General features: G+C 32.3%; 4 protein-coding genes across 4 annotated transcripts; 3 read left to right on the top strand and 1 right to left on the bottom strand.

The window, feature by feature from the left end:
* LOC109360241 (elongator complex protein 5) lies at positions 1,497-5,171 on the bottom strand. The gene is made up of 9 exons (XM_019604969.1): positions 4,940-5,171; positions 4,752-4,844; positions 3,962-4,128; positions 3,764-3,810; positions 3,071-3,140; positions 2,652-2,875; positions 2,471-2,560; positions 1,939-2,014; positions 1,497-1,854 (listed from the first exon to the last, which is right to left on the bottom strand). The coding sequence occupies exons 1-9, from the start codon at positions 5,104-5,106 to the stop codon at positions 1,673-1,675; spliced, it is 1,116 nt and encodes a 371-aa protein (XP_019460514.1). The 5' UTR covers positions 5,107-5,171; the 3' UTR covers positions 1,497-1,672.
* On the top strand, positions 7,032-10,594 carry LOC109359637 (transcription factor MYB98-like). The gene is made up of 3 exons (XM_019604336.1): positions 7,032-7,105; positions 7,228-7,354; positions 10,211-10,594. The coding sequence occupies exons 1-3, from the start codon at positions 7,032-7,034 to the stop codon at positions 10,592-10,594; spliced, it is 585 nt and encodes a 194-aa protein (XP_019459881.1).
* On the top strand, positions 12,940-13,489 carry LOC109360246. Its single transcript, XM_019604974.1, has one exon. The coding sequence runs from the start codon at positions 13,023-13,025 to the stop codon at positions 13,302-13,304; it is 282 nt and encodes a 93-aa protein (XP_019460519.1). The 5' UTR covers positions 12,940-13,022; the 3' UTR covers positions 13,305-13,489.
* Positions 17,215-17,765, top strand: LOC109360247. The gene has a single exon (XM_019604975.1). It carries the CDS (start codon positions 17,299-17,301, stop codon positions 17,578-17,580), a length of 282 nt encoding a protein of 93 aa, XP_019460520.1. The 5' UTR covers positions 17,215-17,298; the 3' UTR covers positions 17,581-17,765.

The raw sequence follows: 20,132 nt of genomic DNA on the forward strand, positions 1-20,132 counted from the left end.
TAGCCATCACCATCCTTCGTCTTTGTCGTTCGAGTAGCCTTCGCCGTTTGCATCGTTGTCCTTCGTTGTTCGATGTCGCCATTGAACTTTTTGTGCTTTGTGGTGGGTTGAAACGATTTCATGGTTTATGTTATTAGTTAAGACAATGTTTGTTATATTGTTTCTGGGTATATGCTTTGCCATTCACTGTGTCTGTGTTATATTTGGATTAGTTTTAATTAAATATTGGACCCACCTACTCCCACTAACTCTTTCTATCTCACCAAAATCTTTATCAAACATGACTATCTTATAACATATACACGTGCCAACTGCAAAGTGTTGCCACAACCCATAGTGTTATTTAGTATTTTAATCTTGTTAATGCTAAGTGTAAAATTTTAATATTAGTTCTTGTTTTTTAATGTTAGTATAATTTTAGTATTTAAGTTTTGGGAATGAAGTATCTCCTGGTATAAGGAGATAAATTATCTCATCCTGCCAATGAAATCATGACATGAGTCATATTTCACCATTTTCTATAAAAATATTTTTAAAAATAAACATAATAGCACACATGTCACATTTTTACTGGCTAGAGGAGATAAGTTATCTCTTGATATGAGGAGATACATTATTCTCTTAAGTTTTAATGTAAAATTGTTATAATTTGATATATTGTTTCTGAATAATTAAGTGGAGTTCTTAATTTAGAGTGTTTTCTTTAAGTAATAAGATAATTACATTTTAATTACATCTTTAATTAGTAATGTCAATTTATGATCTAATGAAGACAATATAATTGGATGAATTAGAATGTTTAATCTCTATATGAAATAGTTATGTTTTGATTTACAATTCTAATTATATAACTTAACTTGTTTGATACATTTTATATTGATTTATATGTTATGCATTAGGCAAACATATGATATTGGTAAATGTGTTATTCACTTATTTTAATTAATTATGTAATATATATAATATTATGATATCAACCGGTCCGACCGAATGGTCTAACCGGTTAAACCGGTTGGAACTTATACAGGACTTCTTCCGGGTTGATGTCCGGTCCGCGTTTCATAACATTGGTTACATCTACATAAAATAGAATAAAGTTTTAAATTTATCGGCTATGAAGACTTTCATGCGATAAATCTTCATCTGAAAGGTAACCTTTCATAATAGACTCGGCAGCCCAAAACGAAATCATAAATAACATGCTAGACACAAATTGACACATCATGAAATAAGTTCGAAAATATTTAGAGCAAGTCTATGACAATTCAACTAATTTCCAACCCTAAATGCAAAGCAACCAATATAGAACCTTAGAGCGTTCCTTCGTTTTTGTTTCTATTGGGTAAATTTACTCCCACTCAATGCTTTTAGGCTTTAGCATTTGGGAATATGATGTATCTCCTACATATATATACTTTTATTAATATAATAAAGTGATCTATTTGCTAAAAAAACAGTTTAGACTTTGACATAGTGAGGTCAGAAAATGGTAGTTTAAACCAAGTTTTTTTCTGTAGCTTGTATAATATGCTGGAATGCGATACATATTGTGCATTTCACTTCTGAGCAATTAAATGGTATATTGACAAGTGTTTCTTTTTTTCATTTTGTTTAGTCACAAACCTAATCTATCCTTCAAGTCTCCTTGTGCTACAAAAACTAATACATTAACTCATATATCTAAATCATCATCTGGGTCCTCATCAGAATCTGGCATCTCATCGTCTGAATCACGAAAATATATAATCTCACCCATGTCGCCCTCCTTTTTAACACTGGAAATTTGTGTTGTCTCACTGTTGCTCTCTTCAAGAGATCTTCTGCCATCATAAATTTGTATTGGTTTACCATTTCCTAAAAGAATAAAGAGCTGAAATATTAGGCACATACATCATCCAAACACTGAACAAATGGAACAAATACAAATCTATTTCATACCTTGGTGTTCAAAGGGAAGCACAACCTTGGCTCTATCAATTCGCTCTTTCTCTGACAACTGGAGGTTGAATTGTACCTGTTAAAGAGGGCAGGGCATTATGTTCCTTCCTCTCAGTTCGGTCTTAATGTGTGACTACGGGTCTATTTGCGAGTTTGTTTTTGGAGGGCAATTGAGAGAAGGGAAAGGCTTGAGAACTATAAAATATACTTATAAGATGACTCTCAAATCTTCCCTTTCCCCTTCTCCTCCTCGAAATATATGCTCAAGTGGCATGTTTCTAGCATCTAAATTCAAAATTAAAGATGCTACTAAAATTAAATATAAGAAAAACTTTGTGAATGCAATGCTATGTTCTCCTTTCAACCAAAATCTTCTGGCAGAGGGTGATTCAACAAAAGAAAGATCTCTCTTGTATTTCCCATTTATACAGAAAACTAGTTACAAAAAAGGTTGTTAGGGTTTTCCTTTTAGTGACAAAGACATTAGAAATGACTTAACACCAGTTTTCAAACTTCAGGAACTATAACTGACCTTTGGCACTAGGGCTGCAGTTGTTATTCCATCTACTGATGAAACATTCGAAAAGCTGATTCCTCCAAACTCAATTTTAAATTCTTCACACTGAATGCATGTTAAGAGATAATCTATCAGTATCCCAACTTTGTACACTAGTCATTCCAAATAAGCTTAAAAATAGGTAGAAGGAAATCACCGTCACTCTAACTCGCCCATTTCTACGTTTGGACCTGACATTAAATTTTCCCTTCGTAAAGTTTTGCTCAGATGAAGAGTTCCCTAAATATCCTCTCTGACCATCTACAGAATGATGAAACGGGTCTACACTAGCCACCATGGAGGACATGTACTCCAGAACAGCTGCAGCCCTCTCCTCATGAAGGTCAGAATGCAATAACCCAAATATGCATGAAATTTGTTCTGCAATGACATAAAAACAATGAATTTAAGAAAGAAACAGTAAATGCACCAAGTCAACTTTAGCCATAAATATCAGTGGCCGAAATAATCAACTATCCCAACTGTTATGATGCTCTTCAAAATTAGAATTAAATAATAAAAAACTAGACAATGCTATGCAGCGAACTTTATCCAAAACAGTACGAGAGTAAATACCATGGCTACGCAGATTGCCTACAAGGCCTGCAACTGACTGCAAAGATGCATGTCTCAACAGTTCACTTAGCTGAAAATATCCAACAAGAACAGTTAGGATTACAGATTCTAGATGTAAAAGGAAATCAGAAACTTGCGACACAAGGAGTTTATATTGTAAAATAAGATCTCCATAAGTGCTTAGTGGCTCATTTATTTCCCAATATATTAAAAAGGTTAAATAATACGAAATCCAACTTTAGAATGTAAATCAACTGTTAGTTAGGGTTACCATGCAAAGCGAACAGAAAAGATAGAACAGTGTCAAAGAACTGTCTAGTCTCTATCACATTTTCACATGGACAGTTTGTAAGATTCCTATAATCCTACTAGCTGAACAATAACAATAGAAGCAGTATGAACCTTAGAACGTAAGCCCACAGCCTACATGCAATACTCTCCTATGCTGAGAAAGAGTCTATTATTCAACTTGGTATGCTATTCAAAGATGAAATTTTTTTGCCCATCTCAAAAAGAGATGGGGAATCTTAAGAGTATTCTTCCAAGGTTATTTGCATTAGCTCAGTCTAAAAAATAAATAAACTTTCTCATAAGTTTCACAATCATATATGCTTAAAAGGTAATCACTTAAGTACGGAGCCAAAAGGAATATTCATCCCAACACATTTGGACAATCACCACAAGAAAACACACCGAGTCTATGGCAACAGAGAAGCGGGCCTTATTATCTCCAACCAATCCTGCAAGCATATGAATTGGAAAAATTATCCAACAGGAAATAGATTAAGAAAATAAAAGCATAAAATCATTAACCAATACAAAGAAGTGTTTGGTGAAAATATAACAAATTTTCAAACTAGCTTGAAGTACAGAAAAATCTAACTGTAATACCTCTACCGTGTTCGGTAATTACTGAAAACAACTTATCAATATCCTTCACTGTTTTATAAGAACTAGTAGCAAGTGGAATTTGGTGAGAAGGATCAGTAACATTAGAAGGTTTGCTTATCTTTTCCTTCCAACCAAGAGGATCTGTATAACAATCCAAAATGTGAATCCTGCAAAAAATAACATATAATTTGAAAGGTTACAGACTTATAAAATTGGATGTAAAAGCTAGTTTGGTAAAAGAAAGATAGGCTAGTTTGTGTATGCTCTTTTTTCACAAAAAAAGTTTGAAATGCAAAAGCAGAAGCTATAAACACTGTTTTTTTCAGCATCTACATAAAATATCTTCTTAGAATCAGTTTTCTAAGCTTAAATCAAAAGGTCCATGAATTTACACAAATTTGGTACGATTTGCAAGTGATAGATGAATACATCAAAAGTGAAGTTTTGTCCTGCAACCTAGAGGCTAAGTGCTCTCGACTTGTGAGGGTAAAATCTGAATCAACCAAGAGGACTATTGTGATGAGTTAATATGATGAATTAACTAATATTTCAAAATAATATTTTTTAAATATGAGACTGTATATTTTCATTTACCAGCACAAATGTGGTGAATTAATATGATAAATTAATTAATCCGAAAAATAAGTGTACGAAATATTGAACTTAAATTTGCAATAAACTCCTCTAACCTATAACTTTTGCTTCAAACACAAAAAATAAGTACTTTTATGCATGAGAGGATTCATGCACTTGATAGCAGTACAAAATCATTGAAATTGAAAAGAATTACCAATTGTTAGAAGATGCAACATCGAATCCCTTCATCTTTAACAAAGCAATATAATAAGATGGACTTCGAGAAAGTGCAACAATCACTATACCACTACATAAGGAAAAAAGAAGAAACATTAGAGAATAAGCATTGAAATTACAAATAAGAAAAAAGAAGCGGTGTCGTTTTGGGAAAGGTAAACTAACCGTGACTGAGAATTTTGCGTGGTAATGCGTGATGAGAGTTGAAGTAGAATATGAGAGAAAACATGAAATGCAAAAGGTGAAGAGAGAGAGTCTTTAATAGTGAGAGTAGGAGCAAGTTCTCCTTCTAAAGCTCCATCCCTTAGTGTTCTACCAATTGATTCAGACATCTTTTTGTAGCACCTGTTATTAGTTGGAGGGAAAATTAGGAAATGAAATAACCTAAATTCAGAATCTATTACACTTATTATGATATGATGATGAAAGAGGAAGATGGTGAAATGTGGTGATTACTGGGCCTTGGTATTGGGCTTTTAAATGATTTGGGCCTTGGATTCCTCGCGGTTTAAGTCCTGAAAAGCTGTGTAATCAAAAAATCATTACAGGGGTGAGTTTCGTTACTATTCAGGATGGAGATGAATAAATTAATCTTTTTTGGATGTATAATTGTTCATATTTTTAATAACTATTACTCATAGGAATTGAACTCTTAATTATTTGGTCATCATTATGAACATGTATGCTTTTGAAAGTGAGGCTTAGTGAGAGTTCCATCACACACTACTAAGAGTTGAGATTTGAATGCTTTGTGTAGTAATTATTTCTTCATAATAAGGTTTAAGCATGTAATTAAGATCTTCTGTCCCAAATATTTCTATCAAATCATACTAAATAATATAAAAATATTATTTTTTATTTTTATGATTTTCCTATGTTAATTTTTAATTGAATTGGAATACTATAAGATATAAAAAGTGTGATAGTTGATTCCAAAATGGAGTAGTTATACTTGTCTACCACTTCCCTACATGCAACTTCTAACATATAGTTGCTAGATGACTACTTTTTTTTTAAAAATACGATGAGATTCAATCTATATTATGGGTATAAAAATACTTTGTTGGTAAAAATAAACAGGATGAACTTTACAATTTGAAAGAAATTAGTTTTATGTTGTCCGGTGATCTTACTCTTGATACAGAAACATATATACAAAATAAGCATGAATGTTAAAGGCCACTACTATCTGAGTAACATTTTATTGCACTTAAAGTATTTTTAAAACAATACGTTATGTTTTGTTTTGGTGAACCTAAGGGGAGAATACGTTATGTTTTAGCCTGGGCATTGCCATATTGCATGTGACATATTTTTAAAATACTTAAAACTTTATTGTAGTTAAATATATAAGAACGACTTGAATTGAAAATTAACTCCAAATTAATTTATATCAATAACATTAATTAGTGGTCCATTAAGATGATATTAAGTAGTAATTCAATAAAAGATAAATAAAATAAGAGCTTCATTCATATTCATCCATGAAATATGGATTTAATAACACCACTAATCCCACTCGACTTCCAACAAACAAAGATTTGTTGTCCAAAATCTTACTCATATATTACTTTCACTTCACCATCATTAAAAAATTCCATATTAATTAAAAAATTAAATATTTATTATTATTATTATTTTCATTTCACTGTCATTTACTTTTACTTGACACAACAAATAAGACATTATATTATTTTATATATGTTGAACATTTTGTCAAAATGGAAGTTCAGGCGTTACGAAATTATTTATTCCTGACCCTTGGATATAGCACATAATCCATGGTTACTAAGATATGTGACTTGTTACAAGGCTTGTCATAAGCTTCAGTGTTTGTAAACCATTTTTTTACCTTGTAATAAACCTTAACACCTATTCCTTTTTATGCAGTCTCCTTTCATGAAAATAATCATGACAAGAGGAAGAGGAGGTCATGGTTTTATTGATGTTCCAATTTTATATAAAGGCCACTGAACCCTCTTCCATGCATATATCATACCCTCCTTTGACAGCTATAGACAGGTTCTTATGGAACCAACAGGCACAGAATATTGTTGCAAAGAACAACAATGCAAGTGTTTCTTCTGCAGAGGAGTTTTCTGCTTTTTCCAGTTTTGGTGGTTCAAACCATAGGTTTCAGTGGCCATATACTCAAGAAGAAAGCTTTGTTTATGGGCACTTAGGAAATGAAGAAGCTTTGAAGTGGACAAACATGCACTAAACCCCCAAAAAGCAAGTGATGAAGAGTGTCAAAGTGATGGGAAGTAGAACTCAGAAAGAGTCTAATTCTGTGTCCTTGATCAAAGGACAGTGGTCTGATGAAGAAAACAGGTTCAATATAAAAAATGCTTCATTTTATTTGTATTTGTTGATATGATATAGTTGGGTTATTTGATATAACATTGCACTAACCTTTATATTGTTGGTTTTTAATTTATCTTGAATAATAAAAGGAAACTGATAAAGTTTGTGAAGAAATATGGTGAAAGCAAATGGGCTCAAATAGCTGAGAATTTGGATGGAAGAGTTGGTAAGCAGTGTAGAGAGAGATGGAATAATCATCTGCGTCCAGATATTAAGGTTTGTTACTTGCTTAATTTCTAAGTCAATCTAGTTTTATTGGATGCTAATTAATTCATGGTTTTATTGGAATAATCATGTGTGCATCCAGTAGTAATTAAATTTTCTGACTGAAATAATTTGTAGTTGTTGAATATTAATTACATTAATTGAATTTAATTTTGAATTCAGTAGTAATTAAATTCTTTGACTAAATTAATTTTTAGTTGTTGAATATTAATTGTAGAATTTAATTTCGAATTCAGTAGTAATTAATTTCTTTGACTGAATTAATTTTTAGTTGTTGAAGATTAATTGCAAAATTTAATTTCGAATTTAGTAGTAATTAATTTCTTTGCCTGAATTAATTCTTAGTTGTTGAATATTAATTGCAGAATTTAATTTCGAATTCAGTAGCATTAATTTCTTTGACTGAATTAATTTCGAATTCAGTACCGTTAATTTCGAATTCAGTAACATTAATTTCTTTGACTGAATTCAGTAGAATTAGTTACAAATATTTATTGCGTTAAATACATATTGCACTAGGTCGGTAGAAATATTTTGCACCAAACTCAGTGTATTTAAATATTTACACCAGAATATTTACATATTGCACTAGGCAATAACACTACTGATTTCCATTTAATTAATTGTTGAACTCGACACCTTGGATACTGAGTTTGGTGTAAATATTTCTACCGACCTAGTGGAATATGTATTTAACGCAATAAATATTTGTAACTAATTCAACTGAATTCAGTCAAAGAAATTAATGTTACTGAATTCGAAATTAATTCAGTCAAAGAAATTAATTACTACTGAATTTGAAATTAAATTCTGCAATTAATATTCAACAACTAAAAATTGATTCAGTCAAATAAATTAATTACTACTGAATTCGAAATTAAATTCTGCAATTAATATTCAACAACTAAAAATTAATTCAGTCAAAGAATTTAATTACTACTGAATTCGAAATTAAATTCAATTAATGCAATTAATATTCAACAACTACAAATTATTTCGGTCAAAGAATTTAATTACTACTCAATTCGAAATTAATTCAGTCAACAACTAATGAATTAATTCACTCAACAACCACTTTAATGCATTCAACAACCCGTATTAATTTCACCACTCCAATTTTAATGATACATTTTAATGCATTCAGAATGGGTTATATGGATAAATTCGAAATTACACTATAAAAATCTCTGCACCACATTGTGTATAGTCATTATGTAAAGTCATTCAATAATAGAATCTTTGTACCACACTATGTATAGTCATTCAATAATTTTCTTTTCATTTCATAGTCATTCAATAATTTTCTTTCTATTGTATAGTCATTCAATAATTTCCTTTCCATTGTATAGTCATTCAACTCTGCAATGTTCTGCACACTTCAACTCCATTGTATAGTCACACTAAAACGACTAACAACTTCCTTCACCCGTGCCTTAACTAGTATACTCGAATCTGCAGATACCAAATTAACAATAAGATCTGCAATGAATGACGAATTTAATTTACTATGATCTTGAGAAACTAACATAGATACACAACTATGTGTTCCACTAATTTTCCTAATCTCCCAATAATCGCGTTTAACAAGCGCAAATTCGCCACTCACATCCTGCACCAAAATGTTTACATTTGGCAATGTATCTAGTCTAGACTCTACAACAATATAGTCAAACAAATTTTTTATATGAAATTCTCTAATTGCATTTATTGTGGCTTCTTTATATTCAAATTGCAAGCCAATAAACAAATCATTATCAACAACATCCGTTAAACCGGTTATGTGTCCAATATCACGACCAGCTTGAGAATTTGTGTTCAAGAAAAATGACGAGGGAGTAGTATATGTCATACTACGAGATGAACTACTACCATACTGAGCCTCTTCCTCATCACTGCATATTTCAATCTCCTCTTCATCACTAAAATTGCTAACAATATCTCTCACAATGGTCATCTACATTAAAAAAATTAATAACACTAAAACATATAAACTTATAAAAATAAAATAAAATCGAGCAACTGAATAATATACTAATCTCTACAATAAAAGTTTACTCAAAGAAACTGATTAACAAACTGGACTCTTTCACATAATGAAGAGAAATTTCGGTAAAAATATAATTTACATACCACTACGGTAAGTATATATAGAAATTCAAAAACTCCTCCCCCATTGCCGATATAGGGGAAGATTAAAAAAAAATACTCAAAAACTCCTCCCCCATTGCCGATTTAGGGGGGAGGAGAATAAAAAAAATAAAATAATGGAAATCGGCAACATTAGGTGAAAACTACACCATATATGTAATATTTTCAAAAGGTGCACCAAAACCGTTGTATTATCTTAATTATCCTATTCCATGTATGGGACACTAATCTCATCATTTCATGCATTACTCAGTCATTTATGATTGGTCATCAATAACTTATTTTCTTAATATATCATCAATTATATTTATGGTAGATCATTAATCTATACTGCTAACCCTAACTAAGTCTTGTTGACTGTTGTATTATCGATTATATTTATAGTGTTTTGAAAAATCATAAATGAGTAACTCACCAAGTAGGAAATCTGATTTGATCCCCCATATGCCAGAGGAATATTTGATATGATTTTTATATTAATTCCACTATTTAAAAAATCAATGTTTAACAGTCACTTAATATCTTCTTTTATCTGCATATATTTTACAGCTTCATCCTCCAGAAGCTGAGCAATGTTTGTCATGCATGCAACTATTTTTTTAAATATAATTTGAACGGTTCTTAGTTTGTCATTTAAATTTCAATTATGTAACATCAAAAACTATAATTTTCCTTTGCAACTCAACTTGAATTTATCAGAAAGATAGTTGGAGTGAAGAAGAGGAGAGAACATTAGTAGAAACCCACGCCAAGGTTGGAAATCGTTGGAGTGAGATTGCAAAGTACATTCCAGGAAGAACAGAAAATGCAATAAAGAACCATTGGAATGCCACAATAAGGAGACAGAGAAGAAAACCAATGTCTTTTATACTTGAAGACTATATCAAAACCAAGACTCTAATTAACACTCCCACAGCAACACCATTCTCAAAGAAATCTGAAGCAAATAATTTAAACCTTGTTTCTAAACCCTTTGATCTATCAGTTTCTAATGAGTTACTCTTCATGCAACAAGTTTTCGCTGAGAATCAGAATCAACAATCACTTTTATCAGCAATGAAAACTTTATTAATTAAGAGATAACATATTAGGAGAACAAGTGGTACTCATATCCACTTAATCTCTGAAATTAACAAAGAGAAAGACTAGTTGATGGATGTCTCATCCAATCAACATAAGAGTAAGAGAAATAAGGAAATCGGACAATAATAAGGTTCCAGGAATGTAGAAAAGTAAGCTCCACCATCTCCTCTATTTGGAACCTCAAGTTCTCCAAGATAACTTTGTTACTAATGTGCCAAATAGTCCCAATTGTGACAAACCAAAAAGTCACCCATAACTGTTTTTTCTTCTTCTCCAACCATATCATATTTTCATGAGATGCAAAGAGAGACATTATACCATTATGAATGATAGATGTAAGACCAAAGCAAGAATAAAGCTTTTCCAATACAAGATAGGATATTGAACAAGAAAAAAACAAGTGACTAGTAGTTTCTTCCAACTCACCACAGAGAACAAATAAGGGGATCTTGCATAGATAATCCACCTAAACCCTAACTACTACATGACTGAAAGTGGATACCTTGCTTCTGATCTCTACCTCTCTCACTTGTCCAATGTTGATGCTAGTTCACCACTTTTCTTTGAATATGGGAATCAAAACATGAACATGGATTTTCAGATGGAGAATGATCAAGAGTGTTCAGATGGAAAAGAGAGATGGGTTTGATTGAGTTTGTTTCTTCTGTTCAGTGCAAAAGCTGTGGTTATGATGAAGATTGTAGCAGCTTCTGATATGTGTTTACTAATAACTTGGATTTTAATGAAGAGGTACTGATCAAAAGTTTTAGGTTTATGCAATAATGGGATGAAAATATTCTGTCACTTACATTAATTCTAACATTTTAACAATGTTGGAATTAGTTTATGCTGTTTGCTGGTGTAGTAGGGGTCAATAGTCTTAACTGTGAACAAAAAGGTCATTGCTTTTTGTCTTGTACTTGTTAACTGCAATGGTAGTTGCATGGGATTGAATGCTTTTTGTTGTCCAATTACTTCTTCTCCACAAACAATACTTGGTATGTGAAGAACATTAGAAGTTCCACAAATTTTTTGAGCCATGGCATGTATCTTCAGCTAAGCAAAAAGACTATTCAAGTGTGATAAAGACAAAGGCTTCAGCAAAAGCAGCTAATGCGACAGAACCATTTTCCAAGAGGGAACATAGTTAACCGAGCTTCACTAAAATGACTTCCATTTTCCAAAAGATTTGCACGGAAGTCATTTTACACAAAAAAGAAATTCTAACCTGTAACCTAATTCGTAATAAAAATAAAATTACATTATATGATTATTAGCATAAGCATATTAATTCAAAATTAAATTATATAGGTTAAAAAACATTGGTTTAAACCTTTAACCAATAAGAAAAATTTGTTCTAAGGCATATCTAACACGTCATTTGGAAGATAGGTATATTTATATTTTCTGATTCTATTATTTTGGATTAAATTTTTAATATACTATTAAAATTTTATTAGTTGTGTTGACAAAATTGTTTTTTCTCCTATCCATTTGAGACAACTCCCGGTGATTCCCCCCTTTTGAGCCTACAAATAAGGTCCATGGACATGAACTTTCCGCACTTGAAGTGGTGTGCAATCCACATGGATTTCAGTGAGCCACATTTCAAATCCACAACCACAGCTCATGACCATGAACCCATCCATCTTCCCATATAACCTCTCCTTCATGTAGATTTCAATGGTTGGAATTGAATCAAACTGAATCAATTATAAATGGTTTGATATACTTCGGTTCACTGGATAATTTTTTATGAGAGTATCTTATTATCCCATTTCTCTTCACTGAAATGTTATAAAAATTTGTATTGTTACCTTTTGATTATACCAGTCTACAAGATAAAAGGAGAATCATATTGTTTTCTACTTAATTTATAATTATTCATTGAATTTCTGAACAATGTGGAACTGTGAACTAAACCGATTAAATGACTTGTTTTCATTCCCACTATTATCGTGGTTGAATCCATAACCACTTACCTCCAATCAAGTTGAAGTTTAAGAAATTAATATTGGCCTGTTTTTTATCACCATTTTTAATAAAAGAAAATCTATCATTGTTGAAATTTTAGGTACCAAGTTGTTTTAGAAACAATAAAGATAAGACTATTGTGGTAATAATTTCCCACGTCACCTAACAAACCCAATGCAAAGGAGTGAGACTCCTCTCAAGTAATGGAGAAGCAAGTGATTTTTTCCTTTGTATTTTAAGGGTAGAAATATAATATCATTACACATAAAAATGATATAAATATCAATATATATTATTTTTTGTTCACTTTTATATACTACTTGCCTCTCCATTAATGGAGAGGAGTCTCACTCAGATACAAGAGCCACCACAATACATAAATCATCAAATATCATTATTCAACTCCAACCCAAATCTTGTACCCTTTTGCACTCTCTACTTTCTTCTATATTCAATGGCTTCCATGACCATTATGTCATTTGCTCCATCAACTGGAAGAGTGTTTGTAGCAACAGCAACAAAGGGTTCAGCTGGTAGTGTCAAAAAAGAGAAAGGGTTGCTAGATTGGATTGTTGGTGGTTTACTAAAGGAAGATCAAATGCTAGAGACTGATCCTATTCTCAAAAAGGTTGAGGAGAAGAATGGAAGAGGCACCACAAGTGGCAGAAAGAACTCTGTGGCAGTGCCTCAAAAGAAGAAAGGTGGTGGTTTTGGAGGTCTCTTTGCTAAGAATTGAAGCAAGTTTCTATGATATATTATTCAAATGCATGCATTATATATTATTCAAATGCATGCATTTTATTTAGCTTCTAATCTATGTAAGTCTTGGAAGTTCATTGTTAATGAACCTTGTTAAACCATGCAATTAGCTTTAAGGTGAATATGGTCTATTCTCTTTGTTGGTGATTTCAGAAGTTGACTTATTGAACTTGAGTTCATTTATGGAAATGCATACAAAAGTTAGATGGAATTGAACCAAGTCCAAAATTATGATAAACTACACAAGATTCAGTATCTTACAAAACGGGGAAAAGTTCCAAACTTCCAACCTTGCATGAAATTTTATCCATGGTAGTTGGTAACTTGCTACTTCTTCTGCTTTGAGCATTTACTCACTCTTAGCATGTGTTTGGTAGAGCTGGAGAAACTAATCATGATTATAAAAGAAACTTTTAATCCAAAAATAAGAAAAGAAGCTCTACCAAACATAGACTTTAAGAGTGGGATTCAGACAAATTTTAGCACTTTCATCTGTTGCTAAATTGTCAAAAATGAAATCATTCATGTTTGATACTTGTCAAGGATCCTCAGAATAAAATAAGGCAATTTACTTACCAAATCTGCTGAAGATTAAAACCCACTCTCATCAATGCATGTAATGTAGAGGCAAGATTATTTATGGCTTATAAATATTTGACTAACGCTTTTATACAAATTAAATTCCAGCAAGTCCATAGAAGAAACAAAAATGTAAATGTGAAAGAGCTATTAGCTAAGGATTTCATGTAATCATTATATATGTTTTAGTTCAGCTTTCAGAGTGTCCATTGTTTAACTTCAAAGCCTACAAATCATTTTTCAAAGTATTTCTATTGACGAACGCATTTTATAAAATTGATTGAACATATAACAAGTTGGTTTTCATCAGGTCAAGTAATCTATTTATTTATTTATTTTGTAATCAAAGGCGAGTGCAGATGCCATGCCAGTTCATTGAATTTGAAACTGAGGTATGTTTGATGCACAGACCAAACAACATGAAACAGAACAGAAGCTTTTTTGTTCCACTCTTTTAAGTTGAACCAAAATATTCCACTTTTCAGTTCAGTCTGTTGTCTAGTTTTGTTCTACTTATATGATGTAAAAGCCTATATGTTTTGTTTCGTCTGCATCGACATGTTTACCAAACACGACTTTGATATTTTGGACGAAAAGAAACACCAATTGTTAGAAATACATCAAAGAATATACACTGATCCTGTTTGCACAGTGAGATAAAAGATGGCTTCCAATCATTTTGAGGTGAGGAAAGAGATGAAACTTATATTAAGCACTAAAACTTGATAGCAAGCACACCTTAGAAGTACAAACAATCTATATGATAACAAGTGTCTCAAGGAACATGTGTAGAATCTAAGCCGGGTGCTCAAAGAAATCTGAAGCAAATAATTTAAACCTTGTTTCTAAACCCTTTGATCTATCAGTTTCTAATGAGTTACTCTTCATGCAACAAGTTTTCGCTGAGAATCAGAATCAACAATCACTTTTATCAGCAATGAAAACTTTATTAATTAAGAGATAACATATTAGGAGAACAAGTGGTACTCATATCCACTTAATCTCTGAAATTAACAAAGAGAAAGACTAGTTGATGGATGTCTCATCCAATCAACATAAGAGTAAGAGAAATAAGGAAATCGGACAATAATAAGGTTCCAGGAATGTAGAAAAGTAAGCTCCACCATCTCCTCTATTTGGAACCTCAAGTTCTCCAAGATAACTTTGTTACTAATGTGCCAAATAGTCCCAATTGTGACAAACCAAAAAGTCACCCATAACTGTTTTTTCTTCTTCTCCAACCATATCATATTTTCATGAGATGCAAAGAGAGACATTATACCATTATGAATGATAGATGTAAGACCAAAGCAAGAATAAAGCTTTTCCAATACAAGATAGGATATTGAACAAGAAAAAAACAAGTGACTAGTAGTTTCTTCCAACTCACCACAGAGAACAAATAAGGGGATCTTGCATAGATAATCCACCTAAACCCTAACTACTACATGACTGAAAGTGGATACCTTGCTTCTGATCTCTACCTCTCTCACTTGTCCAATGTTGATGCTAGTTCACCACTTTTCTTTGAATATGGGAATCAAAACATGAACATGGATTTTCAGATGGAGAATGATCAAGAGTGTTCAGATGGAAAAGAGAGATGGGTTTGATTGAGTTTGTTTCTTCTGTTCAGTGCAAAAGCTGTGGTTATGATGAAGATTGTAGCAGCTTCTGATATGTGTTTACTAATAACTTGGATTTTAATGAAGAGGTACTGATCAAAAGTTTTAGGTTTATGCAATAATGGGATGAAAATATTCTGTCACTTACATTAATTCTAACATTTTAACAATGTTGGAATTAGTTTATGCTGTTTGCTGGTGTAGTAGGGGTCAATAGTCTTAACTGTGAACAAAAAGGTCATTGCTTTTTGTCTTGTACTTGTTAACTGCAATGGTAGTTGCATGGGATTGAATGCTTTTTGTTGTCCAATTACTTCTTCTCCACAAACAATACTTGGTATGTGAAGAACATTAGAAGTTCCACAAATTTTTTGAGCCATGGCATGTATCTTCAGCTAAGCAAAAAGACTATTCAAGTGTGATAAAGACAAAGGCTTCAGCAAAAGCAGCTAATGCGACAGAACCATTTTCCAAGAGGGAACATAGTTAACCGAGCTTCACTAAAATGACTTCCATTTTCCAAAAGATTTGCACGGAAGTCATTTTACACAAAAAAGAAATTCTAACCTGTAACCTAATTCGTAATAAAAATAAAATTACATTATATGATTATTAGCATAAGCATATTAATTCAAAATTAAATTATATAGGTTAAAAAACATTGGTTTAAACCTTTAACCAATAAGAAAAATTTGTTCTAAGGCATATCTAACACGTCATTTGGAAGATAGGTATATTTATATTTTCTGATTCTATTATTTTGGATTAAATTTTTAATATACTATTAAAATTTTATTAGTTGTGTTGACAAAATTGTTTTTTCTCCTATCCATTTGAGACAACTCCCGGTGATTCCCCCCTTTTGAGCCTACAAATAAGGTCCATGGACATGAACTTTCCGCACTTGAAGTGGTGTGCAATCCACATGGATTTCAGTGAGCCACATTTCAAATCCACAACCACAGCTCATGACCATGAACCCATCCATCTTCCCATATAACCTCTCCTTCATGTAGATTTCAATGGTTGGAATTGAATCAAACTGAATCAATTATAAATGGTTTGATATACTTCGGTTCACTGGATAATTTTTTATGAGAGTATCTTATTATCCCATTTCTCTTCACTGAAATGTTATAAAAATTTGTATTGTTACCTTTTGATTATACCAGTCTACAAGATAAAAGGAGAATCATATTGTTTTCTACTTAATTTATAATTATTCATTGAATTTCTGAACAATGTGGAACTGTGAACTAAACCGATTAAATGACTTGTTTTCATTCCCACTATTATCGTGGTTGAATCCATAACCACTTACCTCCAATCAAGTTGAAGTTTAAGAAATTAATATTGGCCTGTTTTTTATCACCATTTTTAATAAAAGAAAATCTATCATTGTTGAAATTTTAGGTACCAAGTTGTTTTAGAAACAATAAAGATAAGACTATTGTGGTAATAATTTCCCACGTCACCTAACAAACCCAATGCAAAGGAGTGAGACTCCTCTCAAGTAATGGAGAAGCAAGTGATTTTTTCCTTTGTATTTTAAGGGTAGAAATATAATATCATTACACATAAAAATGATATAAATATCAATATATATTATTTTTTGTTCACTTTTATATACTACTTGCCTCTCCATTAATGGAGAGGAGTCTCACTCAGATACAAGAGCCACCACAATACATAAATCATCAAATATCATTATTCAACTCCAACCCAAATCTTGTACCCTTTTGCACTCTCTACTTTCTTCTATATTCAATGGCTTCCATGACCATTATGTCATTTGCTCCATCAACTGGAAGAGTGTTTGTAGCAACAGCAACAAAGGGTTCAGCTGGTAGTGTCAAAAAAGAGAAAGGGTTGCTAGATTGGATTGTTGGTGGTTTACTAAAGGAAGATCAAATGCTAGAGACTGATCCTATTCTCAAAAAGGTTGAGGAGAAGAATGGAAGAGGCACCACAAGTGGCAGAAAGAACTCTGTGGCAGTGCCTCAAAAGAAGAAAGGTGGTGGTTTTGGAGGTCTCTTTGCTAAGAATTGAAGCAAGTTTCTATGATATATTATTCAAATGCATGCATTATATATTATTCAAATGCATGCATTTTATTTAGCTTCTAATCTATGTAAGTCTTGGAAGTTCATTGTTAATGAACCTTGTTAAACCATGCAATTAGCTTTAAGGTGAATATGGTCTATTCTCTTTGTTGGTGATTTCAGAAGTTGACTTATTGAACTTGAGTTCATTTATGGAAATGCATACAAAAGTTAGATGGAATTGAACCAAGTCCAAAATTATGATAAACTACACAAGATTCAGTATCTTACAAAACGGGGAAAAGTTCCAAACTTCCAACCTTGCATGAAATTTTATCCATGGTAGTTGGTAACTTGCTACTTCTTCTGCTTTGAGCATTTACTCACTCTTAGCATGTGTTTGGTAGAGCTGGAGAAACTAATCATGATTATAAAAGAAACTTTTAATCCAAAAATAAGAAAAGAAGCTCTACCAAACATAGACTTTAAGAGTGGGATTCAGACAAATTTTAGCACTTTCATCTGTTGCTAAATTGTCAAAAATGAAATCATTCATGTTTGATACTTGTCAAGGATCCTCAGAATAAAATAAGGCAATTTACTTACCAAATCTGCTGAAGATTAAAACCCACTCTCATCAATGCATGTAATGTAGAGGCAAGATTATTTATGGCTTATAAATATTTGACTAACGCTTTTATACAAATTAAATTCCAGCAAGTCCATAGAAGAAACAAAAATGTAAATGTGAAAGAGCTATTAGCTAAGGATTTCATGTAATCATTATATATGTTTTAGTTCAGCTTTCAGAGTGTCCATTGTTTAACTTCAAAGCCTACAAATCATTTTTCAAAGTATTTCTATTGACGAACGCATTTTATAAAATTGATTGAACATATAACAAGTTGGTTTTCATCAGGTCAAGTAATCTATTTATTTATTTATTTTGTAATCAAAGGCGAGTGCAGATGCCATGCCAGTTCATTGAATTTGAAACTGAGGTATGTTTGATGCACAGACCAAACAACATGAAACAGAACAGAAGCTTTTTTGTTCCACTCTTTTAAGTTGAACCAAAATATTCCACTTTTCAGTTCAGTCTGTTGTCTAGTTTTGTTCTACTTATATGATGTAAAAGCCTATATGTTTTGTTTCGTCTGCATCGACATGTTTACCAAACACGACTTTGATATTTTGGACGAAAAGAAACACCAATTGTTAGAAATACATCAAAGAATATACACTGATCCTGTTTGCACAGTGAGATAAAAGATGGCTTCCAATCATTTTGAGGTGAGGAAAGAGATGAAACTTATATTAAGCACTAAAACTTGATAGCAAGCACACCTTAGAAGTACAAACAATCTATATGATAACAAGTGTCTCAAGGAACATGTGTAGAATCTAAGCCGGGTGTTGTGGCTGAGGAATTGGATCTAGAAAAGGAAGAGTGGATGAACTCAATGCAATCCTCAACAGCAGCTGTCCTATAAGAATCAATAGTTGATCCTTCCAATTTTGATTTTCCTACGGGAGATGCTGATGACGATGATGAGTCTCGGTGTAAACATCGTCTAAGAGAAACAAAACGTAGAGCACTTGTCACTCTTTCTGCAAGATCCTTGACAAGTACAATAGGTGAGAACTCAGTCTGCCAAGGAATCCTGAACATGCAGCTCCTCACATGCCGGTTTCGCCCGACTTTCCTGCTAGAATTCTGTTTCCAGGACAAGCTTGTTTTTTCATTGAAGTAGCTTATCTGACTCATTGTGTTGTTGCTTATTCTTGTTTGCATGATGATAGTACCATATGTAGTGAGAGTCTGTAGATAGAATATTGTAGGTAAGACCCAGAAGCAGAGTCGCTGGGAACTATGAAAATGAGGAGAGTTTTGTGTGGTTGAGTGAGAAAGAAGCATATATAGGACTATTTCACTATTTCTTATTGAAACATGTTACCTGAGCATTATTCTAAGGGTCATGTCTCTCACACTTACCTGTATAATAGAATTAGAGCATTATTGTTAAGGTCATGTCTTTCACACCTACCTGAATTTAAGTGTGACTATGTAATGAAACTAAAAAAATATACTCCTTTAAGGTAATGTGTAAGTAAATAAGTGTAATAATGTTCATCTCAGGTTAGTTGGGAGTTACACCATTTTTCACACCCTCGTTCCTACAAGATTATAGGTCTGAATAAGTGTGCCTAATATTATTTCTAATATGGGCATCTTTATCATGGAATTGTAGTGCGTAAGTATAAAGCAAAGGTCACTAATAGAAATAACTATTGCACGATACTCCCACTTAATGAAATTTAGAGATGATAGATGTATATAACTTTATACTCCAAGGGAAGAAGGTGCTTTCAGTATTTGAACTCATGACCTTTAACAAAACAAGCAACCTGATACGCCGAGGTTCACCATCGGTTACTGGGTAAGGGAGTGAGAAAAAAAGGCATAAGGAGTAAAAATAACAGACACATGCCCTCATTATTATTTATTATTTCAGATTCAAAGCCACCTTGTGACTTTGCAGAGAACATTGTTATGGC

This window comes from Lupinus angustifolius, chromosome LG11 (genome assembly GCF_001865875.1).
Source record: "Lupinus angustifolius cultivar Tanjil chromosome LG11, LupAngTanjil_v1.0, whole genome shotgun sequence".
Taxonomy (NCBI): Eukaryota; Viridiplantae; Streptophyta; class Magnoliopsida; order Fabales; family Fabaceae; genus Lupinus; species Lupinus angustifolius.

Bases quoted from the DNA above. Each gene is read 5' to 3' on its own strand.
- LOC109360247 (XM_019604975.1), top strand. From the start codon at position 17,299: ATGGCTTCCATGACCATTATGTCATTTGCTCCATCAACTGGAAGAGTG.
- LOC109359637 (XM_019604336.1), top strand. From the start codon at position 7,032: ATGGGAAGTAGAACTCAGAAAGAGTCTAATTCTGTGTCCTTGATCAAA. The intron at 7,106-7,227 runs GTTCAATATAAA...GAATAATAAAAG, and splicing joins TGGTCTGATGAAGAAAACAG to GAAACTGATAAAGTTTGTGA. The intron at 7,355-10,210 runs GTTTGTTACTTG...TGAATTTATCAG, and splicing joins ATCTGCGTCCAGATATTAAG to AAAGATAGTTGGAGTGAAGA.
- LOC109360246 (XM_019604974.1), top strand. From the start codon at position 13,023: ATGGCTTCCATGACCATTATGTCATTTGCTCCATCAACTGGAAGAGTG.
- LOC109360241 (XM_019604969.1), bottom strand. From the start codon at position 5,106: ATGTCTGAATCAATTGGTAGAACACTAAGGGATGGAGCTTTAGAAGGA. The intron at 3,811-3,961 runs GTATTACAGTTA...ATATGCTTGCAG, and splicing joins AATTACCGAACACGGTAGAG to GATTGGTTGGAGATAATAAG. The intron at 2,876-3,070 runs GTATTTACTCTC...ATGTCATTGCAG, and splicing joins AGGCAATCTGCGTAGCCATG to AACAAATTTCATGCATATTT.